General features: G+C 31.8%; 2 protein-coding genes across 3 annotated transcripts in view; one reads left to right on the top strand and one right to left on the bottom strand.

The window, feature by feature from the left end:
* Positions 1-2,226: 2,226 nt before the first annotated feature.
* The window catches only part of LOC119644972 (pre-mRNA-splicing factor ATP-dependent RNA helicase PRP16), a 33,647-nt gene continuing 21,626 nt past the window's right edge, over positions 2,227-14,247 (top strand). Inside the window, exon 1 of the mRNA XM_038044718.1 lies at positions 2,227-4,427. Coding sequence (XP_037900646.1) covers positions 2,283-4,427 — 2,145 coding nt within the window. The 5' untranslated portion in view covers positions 2,227-2,282. The remainder of the gene's footprint in view (positions 4,428-14,247) is intronic.
* Positions 5,001-12,786, bottom strand: LOC119644994. 2 transcript variants are annotated; one of them, XM_038044749.1, is made up of 4 exons: positions 11,919-12,786; positions 6,518-6,696; positions 5,387-5,499; positions 5,001-5,321 (listed from the first exon to the last, which is right to left on the bottom strand). In XM_038044749.1, the coding sequence occupies exons 1-4, from the start codon at positions 12,499-12,501 to the stop codon at positions 5,285-5,287; spliced, it is 912 nt and encodes a 303-aa protein (XP_037900677.1). In that variant the 5' UTR covers positions 12,502-12,786; the 3' UTR covers positions 5,001-5,284. The 2 variants fall into 2 exon arrangements, with proteins under 2 accessions (XP_037900677.1, XP_037900669.1); XM_038044741.1 differs by having other exon boundaries at positions 5,395-5,499.

Genomic DNA, 14,247 nt, shown 5'->3' with positions numbered 1-14,247 from the left:
AAAGAAGAAGAGGGCAAAAATTTTTAAATTAAAAAAATAAATGACTTGTTAGTTCAAATTTGGTAATTATCCAACTATTTTGATTATGATATTATCATATCTATAAAAATGTTTGAGAGCAAAAACTTGAAAAGTTTTCAGTGACTGTTAAATAAATGATATACGTTAAATATTATATCTGATTACAACTGTTTGCTTTTGAAATATGGATTTAAAAAGTTACTGTGGCCAGGATGAACCTACGTCCACTTATAGAGCTACAGCTACAGGTGTTAGTATCTCATTGACTGCCGAAAGATTAGATCAAATGTAACATAAAAAGTAAATACTTTGACCTCAATAAATCCCCCAACTTACCTCCACTATACACTTTTCTACAAACGCCTTTTGAGATACAGCATCCAAAGTCCTCTAAAATAAGGTCAAACGTGTTCTACGCAATTAATTGCTCTTCCCGTTTGCTTGCATAATTTTGTATCATATTCAAATACATGTGTATATGTACGTGGATTATAAAGAGGTGGTCCAAAGAGCTTGATGATCCCTACAAGGCTGTACATGTGCTTGGTTAGACCAATATTCGAGTATGCCTCTGTTATGTGCTCTCCTTCCTATAGATGCTATGTAGATTCAATTGAATCTGTTTAAAGGCAAGTCTTGCTGTTTTCCCTAAGGAATTTTGGTTGGGACTCGATTGCCTCTCTTCTCCCCTATGAAAATAGTTTGCTTCTGTTACCCTTACCAACACTTGAAAAACGTGGATTTATTTTAGGTTTTTGCTTCTTAATCAAAGTAATAAATGGTACTATTGACTCCCCCGCATTACTTGGTGACATAAGCTTTAATGGCCCTAACCGTTTCTCTAGGCAATCTGTCTTTGTCAAGCTTAGTCAATGTAAACACAATTATCAGCTGCTTAGCCCGCTCAAACTTGTTTGCAAGAATCTAAACGATGCCCATCACTTGTTCTAAATATCGGATTCTTTAAAGTCTACTAAAACAACTTTGCTTAATACTTAAACTAAGTTGCATTCTTAAATTCTCATTTTTTTATTTCGAAAATTAAATGTGCTGTTAATGTTGTCGATTGCCAAGCTAATGCATATTTACAATGGCAATCTCGATTTATTCTTGTTGTGGGTGTGCTTCTTTGCTAGCTGTGTACATGCTTTTTTAATCCTTTTCTTTCTATTCAAAAATTCTTACTAGAATTTACCTAAGAATTTATTTCATGGTTACACATGTTAAGTCATTGAATATGTTATTAAAGATAACTTATAGTTTGAAAGACCAAACTAAATTGCATAAAAAATGGATAAAATTTCTACCCTAGGCATAATTCGGGGAATCCCACTCATATACGCAATACAATCGACATAATCCAACTGATTTGCGTGCATATGAAAACAACGTGAAGTTACAATGCATATTTCTAAGGAATGAAAATCGAAAAATTGATAGAAATATCAAAAAAAACCAATTCAACACAGTTAAATTGAATTTCGTATTAAAAGAAAATCAAGTGCATATGTACCTACAATATAAAATTATTAGGAAAGTTTGCTCTTTCCTACAAATTTTCAAAATTTTCTCTTGCTTTGCACAATATCACAAATCTCACAATTCAATCACTTTTTATTTAATTTTTGGAATTGGGTTCTCTGATAGCAAATAAATTTTTTCATTCTAAACGTGAACCCACAATTTATTCCCATTCAAACAACAAGAATAAAAAAAAGCCGAACTGCTGTTAATGTAACGTTGGTACTTCTGCTACGTTAACGATTGTCAAAAGTTTCTGAGTTACATTGCGTTCAATTTTACAACTGATTGCTTATCCAGTGGAGAACAATTCCTGCCTCTTCTTTTTGTAACGACAATTAAAGCCAACATATGATAAGTATCTTAATAATGATGATAAGTTATCTGATTTCCCTAATCACGATAAAAACTCAAGCGGTAAAAACAAAAAAACCTTGTATAAGATTAAATACCGACACGCACATTACACTTAAGCCAATTTGCACTGAAGCTTTAAAATATCACGTTTATTACTGTTTGCACTGCATTGCGATACGCTTTTACGTTTTTAACGACTCTGTTAGAAAGAATGCGGCAACATAGTAGATTAAAATCAGCTGATTAATCGTTCAGGTTTTTGGCGGTGATATTGTTGCAAATCTTAATAAAATAAAATATTAATAGAATAGTGTTTACGCATTAAAAATGATGATAATTTTCTGAATATTTACGCCAAAAATTAATGCACATAAAAACTTAAAATGGGTGATAGTGAAGATACGAGTATACATCTTTTAGAAGGTACAATTGGTAAAGAAATGCATGGTGGCTTGATTTTAAAGAAAACAAGCAGTTCGGACGATAATAATAAATTTAAAATACCGAAACCCTCAATATTGGGTTTAGATAAGTTGGCAGCCCAAAAACGCAAAGAACGTGAAGACAGTCAACGTTTAATTTCTTTTAAAGCCGGTGAAGGTGATGAAGGTATTGACGGTGATAACGTCGCAAAGGATAATGCTTTAACAACAGCGAGAGCGAGTGAGTTCGCTTTTAAAAAGCCAGATACACAGAGTTTTCAAAAAATTAGCCGTCAGTTACGAATTCATAAAGATGAAACACCTTCGCATACAGGTGGTGTTTCTGAGAAAGCGAGAGAAAGGCTGAGGGAACATTTAAAACGGGATCGTAGCAAGGGTGTACACTACTCGACAAAAGATTATGCTAAAAATCTTGATAGAGATCGTGAACGTAGCAAACCATCGAGTTCATTCACGCGTCATCGCGATAAAGATCGTGGTAAAGAGAAAGATCGCGAACGCCGTCGTGAACGTGAGCGGCGTCGGGATCGCGAGCGTAGTAAATCGAATTCGAATAGTGATCGTGATCGCAATCGTAAAGATCGCAAAGACTACAGCGACCGTGATAGAAGTTCGACATCGATTTTTCGAACACCTCGATTTAAAGACGAGCCACGCACTCCGGCGTTAATATCTGTAGCAGGGAGCGCTTGGGATGATGATGAGTCTGGTGAGAGGCCTATAAGAAATTCGTCTTGGGATTTTCCCACACCGAAAACGTTTTCAAATTCAGAAAAAGGTGATTGGTCGGTTCGCAGCGGCGCAAGCAGTAGCGGCGTCGGTTCAGACACCTCTAGTCATAGTCGGTCGAGACGGGAACGTTATCATGAAGACGACACACCTCGACCCACACCAGCTCATAAATATAACGCTTGGGCCAATGATCGAAAGCGCTCTGGAGCTACACCAGCAACGGGCCGTAGCCAACGGCAGCCTTGGGGCGAAAGCGAAGAGGACCGTGGGTTATGGGAGGAAGAACAACGTAGACTCGATCGGGAATGGTATAATATTGACGAAGGTTACGATGATGAAAATAATCCGTTTTCAGGAGCTAATGCCGAATACTTTAGAAAACGTGAAGAACTGCTGGAACAAAAGCGTACGAAGCGAATTAGTGCTCAGCAGCGTCAAAATAACAAAGATAATGAACTTTGGGAACGAAATCGTATGCTTACATCTGGCGTGGTCATGTCAATCAATGTCAACGACGATTTTGATGAAGAAGCCTTAGAACGTGTCCATTTACTGGTGCATCATATTATACCACCATTTTTAGATGGACGCATTGTCTTTACAAAACAGCCGGAGCCCGTGATACCGGTTAAGGATAAAACTTCAGATATGGCTTTAATTGCACGCAAAGGTAGTCCATTGGTGCGTGTCTATCGTGAACAAAAGGAGCGCCGTAAAGCACAAAAGAAACATTGGGAACTAAGTGGCACTAAATTAGGGAACATAATGGGAATTGAAAAGAAAGCAGATGAAGAGGATTCGAAATTTGATAAAGAGACAGATACGACCGATTATCGACGTGATCAGAAATTTGCTGACCATATGCGCAATCAAGATTCGAGCGTAGGAAAAAGTGAATTTTCGCGTAAGAAATCTATTGCCGAACAGAGACGTTATTTGCCGGTATTTGCCGCCCGCCAAGAATTGCTCAATATTATACGGGAGAATTCAGTTATTATTATTGTGGGTGAGACCGGTAGCGGTAAGACCACGCAACTTACCCAGTATTTACACGAGGATAAGTACAGTAATTTCGGAATGATAGGTTGTACGCAACCAAGACGCGTTGCAGCTATGTCAGTAGCAAAACGGGTGTCTGATGAAATGGGTACAAGATTGGGTGAGGAAGTTGGTTATGCCATACGTTTTGAGGATTGTACATCAGAGAAGACAGTCATAAAGTATATGACTGATGGCATTTTATTGCGAGAAAGCCTACGTGATCCCGATTTAGACGGCTATTCGGCTATTATCATGGATGAAGCTCACGAACGTTCTTTGTCTACAGATGTTTTGTTTGGTTTGCTGCGTGAGGTAAGTTTCATGTTTATTATCGATTATATCCTCTTAGTAGCTCTATAGCGCAAATCTCGAAAAGCAATAATTAAGACAAAGCAAAATATAGATTTTGGACTAAGCCAAACAATTATTTATTGAATTAAAAATGTATAAAAAGAAAAAAGAAAAAAAAAAAAAAAAAAAAAAAAAAAACGCGCAATATATATTCTAAACACTAACCTAATTTACAAATATATCTTTGTAGGTAATTAGAGAATTTTACATAACTAAAAACTTAAATCTCTATAATAATCACATTTATAAACTAAAGATATTCCTGTGTGTGTTTAGTTAATTAGCATCTTCACTTTAAATATAAAACGAAAATATTTTTTGTGAAATGAAAAGCTTGAGTTAATTAAAAAAGTTTATGAAATAAATAAGTCTTCTATCTGACGTAAACCAAAGTTAAATGTGTACATAAAAGCGCAAGTCTCGTTCACATTAATTTAACAATTTCTTCAATATGCTTTCGGATGATATTTTTTCTTCAATTTTAAGCAAATTAATTGCATTTTTTTCAATTTTTGATTAGAATTTTATTCAATATTTTTCTAATTGATTTGATTAACTAAACTTTATACATTTTGCATAACAATCAATATGCAGAGTTACGTAGAAATATTATCTTATCTTGAGGTGGACTTTATGTTAAAAAAAAAAAAAAGTGAAAAGAGAAAAGCTATATATATTTAATACGATTTTAATTTTTTTAAATTATTTTATATATATATGTATAGAAAGTCATTTGTGTTAAAGCACACAAATAGATTACAATTACTTGGAAGTGGAATAGGATTTTTGCTTGTTCATTAGCAAAATAATACCGGCATTCATACCAACACTGCCCCACTTAACACACTCCGACATCTGCAAGAATTTCTTATAATAATTAATAGTTCAAAAAAGGAGAATATATGTTTAAAGTTCTCCACCTGTTTACCTGACGTTTTCTAACATCTTGTTGGCGACTACCATAACGACACCAATAAACGAAATGTTTATTATTATTCCATAAACTGTGCTTAGCTTTACGTGCAAAAGATATCTAGAAAGCAAAAGATAAATTTATATAAATTTTCAAAATGTTTTTTTCCTTTTTTTTTTTTTTTTTTTTTTTTCTAAAAACTACCGCCAAAAAGTGAGATTTTTCAATTTATTTGAAAAATGATGAGAAAATTATTACAGCCTTTTTTGACAAGTTTAGCATTGATTAGGATTTGCAATCAGTTGCGAGGATGGTTAAGGAACTGATTCGTAAATAAAACTAACTCATAACTATATGTATTTCAGTAAAACTGTTCCTCGCCTCTACTTTGTTTTCAATAATTTCTTTTCGCTCCAAGCTATTTCGCATATCGCGTTATTATTTTCAATGCACCTAATTCTTCCTTTTTATTCGTCGACGGCATGTCGTAGCGAGATTGTCATGGACAAGTACGACTAGCTTATCCAAAATAAGGAAACACGATCGAACTCGCCATTCTAAGTTGTTACTACTTGTAGACACAATTGCATTGTATGTAAGTGTTTTTATTGTTTCTGGTCTAATCAAATGCGTCATTTCGCTTATGAGGAGACTCATATAATCAGAAATGGACAGCTTCTTCGAAAACGAACTTGTAATAATAATAGTCACTTTTTGCTATTTCCCCCAGAAAGCATATACTAAGATTATTTGTTGTGGAATGATTGCTTGATTTGAGTTCTTCAGTCTGTGTGATCTTACAATATGAATACAATTAGATAATGGGTCATAACAGATGAATTCAGGATGTTTTTAATACCCTCGTCAATCAAAATTTTTCTTGCTTTCTAAATTTCTATCTTATTCACGCAACATACAATTGTTCCTTTGCTGTAATATTACAATGACCGCAAAGAGCTGCTAGTCTACATAAAGTTGGCAGACCTTAAATGTTTTATTTAACAGTGAAGCTTCTAATGCGTCCGTGGACATGTCCAGTTATATTGCTATCATATTTTTCACAGTAATACAATGGATATTGAAGAATTACTACTCTAAGGCGATTGTAGTTTTCTTTTGCTTTGGAACTCGTACGTACCTGATTTCTTATATCTTTTTCATTGTGTGGCGGTTTCTCTTTATCAGCAAAATTATTTATACGCAATTCCCAGCCATTATTCCAGATGTCATCCAACGACATTTTCAGCATTCTAAAAGTACCGTTTTCTCGAATTTTCACAGAAAATACTTCAATTGTTTCCGGTTTTGGTTTATTATCTGCAATTAATAATTAATAGCATATGTTATAATGAAATCGCTATATTTTGAAAGTGAAATAAATGCATATCGTATCAAGGCGAGAAAAACAAGTTCAATTTACTTATAAAAATTAAAAAATAAAGAATTTTCTTTTCATATAACACAATATAATATGATGTTCAATATTAATCTTGATAGTCCTATCGAATCAGTTTAATCTATAAATATGAAAGATGATAATTGCTCCAAATAACGTATAAGCATCGTTTTACCTACGCGCTTGTTTGTAAATTTATGATGGCAATTAATATAAATTTTAATTATTTTTTTTTTTTTTTTACCATATTACATACATTCACTCGTATTCGTGTGTATGTACAACATTGAACTTCAAAAATATTGAATGTCATTGTGTTTAATGAGCATAAAAAATTGTCTATATTTCATTCAGCAGACCATTAAACATCAGCATTAATACAAATCATTAAGAAGTCAATGCCATCGAAAAGTGTTATTTTGTAAAAGCATGATTTCAAGTCTATCACTTATATTTCATAAAATGATAGCAATTTCTATATAAAAAAAAAAAAACTTTCTTATACGTGAACTGCAATAAACTCAGAGCAAGATAATGAAGTACTAAAACTTCCTCATTATTTGATTTCAACAGTCATATATTCTTTTAAGAAAATGAAACGTAACACGTTAACTTATAACCTTATCTCCGAGCGATATCATTGATTTATTAATCATTTTTAAAACTTCGATGTTATGTATGGCAATTTCATACTTTAATGACAGTTACTGTATGTTATTACCGGATGTTTCAAGATTATCAAATTTAATAGTTTTCCGTTTCCTATGAGTTGGTTCATACGATGCGAATGCCATGTGCGATTATACCGCAAACATGTACCGAATACGCCTTGACCTTAGCTTTAAAGATCAAACGATTACATATTTTTATATCTATGCATGCAGGGAATCAGCTAACGTACGGGTTTCTCATTTATACGCCTTCTTTCCTTCTTGGTTTAATTTTAATTTGAGGTCCTTTTTTTATTATGCTTAAATTATTAAGTACACCGAGAGTTGTGTATAATTTTGCATAAGCTTTGAAATATTGTCGTTCGTTTTATTTATTTTTGGGAATATATTTAGAAATTTAAAACTTGAAGATTAAAATAATTCGTTCAAGACCGATATTCAAGATTCATTACAAAGTGAATACAAATTTCTTTTTACTTTGTTTTTCCTGTTGTAATAAGGGGGGTTTAGCAGACGCTTGCGCTCGTTTGTAACAGTTAGACATGCGCATTAGGGAAGGCATAATACATAACTGTACCTAAGTATATAATAAAAATCCGTTAAAAAGCTCACACTTAGCTTATATACCTTCAGTTAAGTGCAAAAAGGTTGTCATGTAGCGTTCACAAAAGGGTTCTGCAATTAATACAAAATAGCCGATTATAATGGGTAGTAAATAAAAGTCTACACCTTTTCTTTTCGACACAACCCGAAGAAATTAGCGTAGAAGTGGCCACGATGATCATAATTAACAATACACAGCACATAACGTGCTGTTGAATATAATTTTCTTTCCTTTTTTTAATATTTCAATTGTAAACATATTTAGGTTTTTTAGATGGAATTTAACCCCTTAAACATAAATGACGTAATTTGAATGAAAATTCCAATGAAAAGTCATGCATTGATATGTATTTAAGTTTTTCGTAAAATCGTTCACTTCAATTCGATCAGGGTTGTATTTCTTTATATGTAAAAAACGAACAGCTGATGCAATGTAAACATTAAAACAATTTGCACTGCTATCATATAAAATTATTATCGTATTGTACGCTCTTGAAAATATTTTTGTTTTATTTAGAAAAATAAATTTATGCTAATTTCTGTTAAAGACGACAAACTTGAAAAAAGACACAAGTCGAGGTGTTTCCTTTAAAATGTGACAATATTTAAGAAAGACTTAGATTAATCACTCTTATTACTCAATAATCTTTCATAAAGTACATAGTTTCTAGCTTTGATCGTCAACTGGAAGTTAGAACTGTGGTAATTTAATGAAAATCAGAAGTTGTTTAATTCAAATTCAGGTATCCTTGTTGGAAGTTTAGAAAACACAAATATAAACTGTTGGACAACAAACCCTTTGTGTTTTACGCGTTAGGAAAAATATGCGTACGTTTGATAAGCGTGTTCGGCAGTATTGAGTTCGTTACAAAAACAATTGAAACCGTACTAATAGGAAACATTGCCATTCCATACTGAAATTAGGTCTAAGAAATTTTGTATATTCTCGGAACATTTTCTATTTATTTTTTTGTGTTTTCACAACCAAATGCTTAAAATTACAATTCAATTTTTCATTGTTGAAAATGATTTAGTCGTTATTATTGTATTAATACGTCTTGCATTTTTAGTTCCTATCATTATATTAACTCGTTTTATGTTTTTTAATACTTTTTTTTACCGTAATATCAAACTAAACTATAGTGTTTGCTGATACGTATTATCGATTGTTCGTTCATCCACTCATTTATGATCGAAACCCATAATTAGTACAAATCATTTAATATTATTTAGGCCAAAAAATATGGCGCATTTAGAAATTTAATACTATATATGTGTGCATTTTAAGTTGTCGAAATTTAACCCTTGAATGCATATTATTGCCAATTGTGTATACATTGCAATCCTATCTAATTTAAAAATTACTTTTAAAATTTTCAAGACAACAATTGTTTAAACTGTTCTATTTAAACCTCTGATCCTGAGATCCTTAGAATGCGGTAATAAATAGTTTTCATAAACGTGCGCATTTTGTCATTTGTATACTTCCAAAATATTGGAAATGCATATGCATCGAATAAAGTATTCGGAATAACGCCAAATCTTCAGATGTTTAAAGTAGAAAGTGGTAAACTTTTTTTGTATATATATATCGATGATTGAGATATTAATGCATAGCATTTATATAGTAATTTCGTTGCAAGTGTATACCTTATCTCACATTTTCTATTGATTTTACTTAATAATCTTAACACTTAATAATATTGTAACCATCGTGGTTTTAAACTAGTTATTTGCAACTGCGATTAATATGTATATATATATATATATATATGTTCCCATAAAAAGTTTTATATTCATATTTAATACGTACATCAAAGTACTTTGAAGGGTGTCGCCAATACTTTACTTACAACAGGTGATGAAATTTATAATATCTTATATGCATGACTACATACATCGTCATATAAATGCGCAGCTATCTAATCTAATAAATTGACAATTTATGTGTCAATTTTATTACGCACATTATTGTGTTTCATATTATGAAGCAAACCGACTAAAAAGAAAATTCCTCCTCGTCCCGGGATCATGCGAATTAAAAAAAACAAATTTAAAAATGTCTAACATTTTAGTTAATATAAGATCAAATTTATGAAGAGAAAAAGTACCTTTTCGTTAGATTTAGTGTAAAGAAAAAAAAAAAGAAAAAGAGTATTGTCATACACCGACAATATTAATGAAAATATTGTATCGTTACTCAATGGTAAATAATACGATAACGGTGACTTGACTGACTATACTCTCTTTTACGTATACATTTAACTTACCACTCACTCACAATGCAACTTGCTGAACGTGCGCATTTTATTTTACTTATGTGAAACTCTTAACTTAGTAAGTAAGGTGCAGTGTGTAAAAAAATTCTATAACAATTCCTATTTAATATGTTCGAAATTTTTATAATTGCTCACATCTCGTATTTACATATTTACGCGCATTAATTCTTAAATTTTTTATTTTTTTCTTTCAAAATTGCAAGTTTATGCACGTACTTGAGATAATAATTAGGTATTAAATTATATGCAATGTAAGAGAATATAAATGAATTTAACATACGCTTCTGTCCCTGTGACGAATGAATATGTTAAAGATTGCTTTTTCTATGCATGTATGTTACTTACATATGTACATTTTATAAAGGTCTGCAAATAATAGTAAATTTTATTACAAATTTTGAACAAGAGGACAATACAATATAATACATTCCTTTAAAGGGGATTTTTGGTTATCCTATACTCCTCAAACTTTTACGTCTAATAATAGAAAGGATATTCGTTTAATATTGATAATTATTGGCTGTTACAATGAATTGAGTGAATGCGAAACGACGGTAGAAATTTTTATCGTCACAAAGATTAAATATCTTAAACCATAACTAACATTAAGCACGTTTAAAGCGTTTTAGTAGATTAGTCAATAGGTAGGGTTGTTGCAATTCATTTTTATATTGCATAAATAAACTTTGTGACGAATTGCAAGTAAATGTTTGCTATTAGTCTTCGCATTCTGAGTCTTACTTGAAAATTTCAAATTTTCTTCTTTATATTTGTCTAGTCTTTTCTTTCTTATCTGTTAGTTGGACTTTACCTTTATTTTCAAACTTGATCTACGAAATTGCGCCAAGAATAAGTGGGGAAATTATACTATATATATATACTTTATAAATAGTAGCTATAAATATCTATCTGGTCTTAATTAATGCATCCATTTGAAATGAATGAACTTTTGTAAACTTAGCAAAAGCATTTAAAAAGGAATACTTAGAACTAATCTATCTGCAAGGCTTACTGATCGATTATTGCCGCTTTTAATATCTTCTAGTAGAGCTAATTAAGATCCTATTTTCTTTCTTATTTTCATAATGAAACAAAATTCGAACGTATAAAACTTCAAATGGCTTGCAACAGGAAAGCGTCATTTTCGTCATTTTGTTTGAATTGTTTAGAAACGGGTAACATAAACTCGATCATATTTTCTTTATCAGCAGAGAGGTACTGAATCAATTTAGATGTTTTTATTTGTTCCCATTTTGACGGTTGCCTTAAGGTTATAAAAATTGAAACAGAAAGACGAAGAAGTTCAGACATACGTTCCTGGCGAAACTTTAAAGATTGAACATAAATACGAGTATGTTTCTACTGAAGAGAGACACTGGAATAAGGTGTTGAAAATATGAGTCTTAAAATCCACCAGATAGCAGAAAGCTTCTCGAGTTATTATATTAAATAATCTTGGAAGTATTAAGGCTTTAGAGACTCGAACGCATACGTTAATTCCTTACTATTTTCGTTACTATTATTCACCATATATCGTGGGGTTTGTTCTAAGGCGTATTTACTTTTGCATACTTTCGTTGATTTGCTTACCTTTGGCAGTTTTGCAAAGGACGATACCAAACCATGATGTAATTGGTGTTTCATTCTCATTTTGTGACTCCAATTCATCCTCATCATCTAGATCGCTATTGTTATCGACAAGTAAATGTGCTCCGTCTTTTAAGAAATTATCTGGTTCGTCTTCTCCACAGTTGCTGCTTGAGCTGTTGCTACTGCAACTATTATTTTTCTGTTGATGATATCTTTTATTAGTTAAGCTTTGAAGACGTTGTCTTCGCTGCTGTTGTTGAGCTAATCTTTTGGCAATGGCAGCAATATTGCGCACTTCAACAATAAAGCCGCACTCAACCACAGCACAAAAAATGCGCTGTTCATCGCGTTTAAACCATTTGGATTCTCGTAATTTTTGCACAGCCACCGAACTACCGAATGTTGTTTGCGTTTTATGAAAAGTTATAAAACCTTTAAAACCGTGTCCCCCACCACCACCACCGCCACCACCGCCACCGCCATCGCCAGCGCTTGCGCTACCATTCGTATTGCTTTGGTTATTGTTGTGACTCTGTGTAGGCCACCATTTCAAAGAGTTTACAAAAGTCTGAGAACGATTCATATTAGTCGTGAGAGCCGTTTTTACCAAAAATTGCCCAATAGTTTCGCTGCAGAAAGTTTTCTATTCCTTATACTTTTTTTTTTTCTTCCTTTGCTCACGCAGTATTCGATCAAATTGAAGATGTATATGCGTGGATTTACTTACGCTTGGCTCGGAATTTGATCAAACAATTGGAATGTATTCAAATTATATTATCTTGCAAGTAAGTCATTTTTTCAGTTTTTATTACAAAATTTTCTCAAAAAAAAAAAAAAAACAAAACAAAAAAAGAAGAAATATTTGCTTTCACTATTTTATTTATTTTAATCTTTCTATTGTCTTTATGTGAATTTTCTTTATTTTATTTTTAATTTAAAATTTGCGTGTAACACGCTTTTCATTGTATTGAATTTTCTATGCTTTTTACTTCTTCTTCGTTTACTTCTCTAATTTAAAATTTGCAAATTTATTTCCCGTCTCTAAATACACTCTGGCCGCTGGATGGCAATATGTTATGCTTAGTTACTTGTTTAAATATTTTTAAGTTTTTCTTTTTTTTTTTTTTCTTTGCTTTTTTACGTGTTTTACTATAAACTCACTGTGAAATTGTTCGTTTTATTAAAAATTTTTCTAGTTCCACTCGTTAAGAGATTCACAAGGCAAATACCGTAAATTATCCATGTTGAGGTGTATTTAAAGCCGGTTTATTTTGAATGAGCATGTAGAGGTAACAACAATTTCGCATACTAAACTAAACAGCCATGTACATGCATGTAAACGCATACGTAGAGATCTACAATATTACTCACCATTGTTATTATTGATTCTCTCGCATCGTGACATATTAAATTATTGATGGGGTTTGTGTACTTATGTGTGGTGAAATACAGTGCGATTCTCTTTAACTCTCAGTTAAACTCTCTTGGGTAAGGTCTTTTCTTCTTTTTAGTTTTTTTTTTTTTTTTTTTTTTGTTGGATTTACATTATTTTTACTCCTCTTTTTTCAAATTATTTTCTTTTTATTTTGCTATTATCACCAACTCTTTTATTTACTAGTTTGTAGACGCTCTACTCACGAATATATATAATTATAAATATAAATATATTTATATATACATATATATATATATATGTACATGAGAATGAAAAGAATGTAAACAAGAGGGTATTTGGGTTAATATAATGATTGTTAGTTGGTATGTGTTTCCTTTGCTTTTTGTTGTAATTCTTTGCATTTGTTTTGATTATATGAATATCTAAACCCCTTCTGCACAAACGTACATGCACAAGTTATGTTTTACAAAATTTTATTCGGTTTGTTGAAAGAATCGGGCTTTTTATTCACCACAGGTCATAGATAAATGCTAAATAGAGAATCATTTAAGAAGCTTTGGAAATATGATAAAATCAATTTGTTAGAGAAATTTTTGGTAACATCTGATTATAGTTGCCGTTAATATATTTGATTACTAAGCTTGAATTCATTTATTTGTTCGAACGAAATCAACTCTAATGCTTGTATTGAGACAAACTTTTTTTTTTTCTTTTTTTTTTTGAAATGTGCAATCAATCGAATATTCTTTCATCTGGTATGTCATCGTTTTACTTTATATGAATACATACGTATCGTAAATGAATTAATGAATTTTAAGAAGCTCTATTCGTTCTATTCAAAATGGGTTTTAAATGCATTTTATTTGAAAGGACATTTCAGCTTAGCGCTGGTAATGTTTACAGATCGCATGACACGGAACGACATGATTTTTG

This window comes from Glossina fuscipes, unplaced genomic scaffold (assembly GCF_014805625.2).
Source record: "Glossina fuscipes isolate IAEA_lab_2018 unplaced genomic scaffold, Yale_Gfus_2 0, whole genome shotgun sequence".
Taxonomy (NCBI): Eukaryota; Metazoa; Arthropoda; class Insecta; order Diptera; family Glossinidae; genus Glossina; species Glossina fuscipes.
This window is presented reverse-complemented; position numbering and strand designations above follow the sequence as displayed.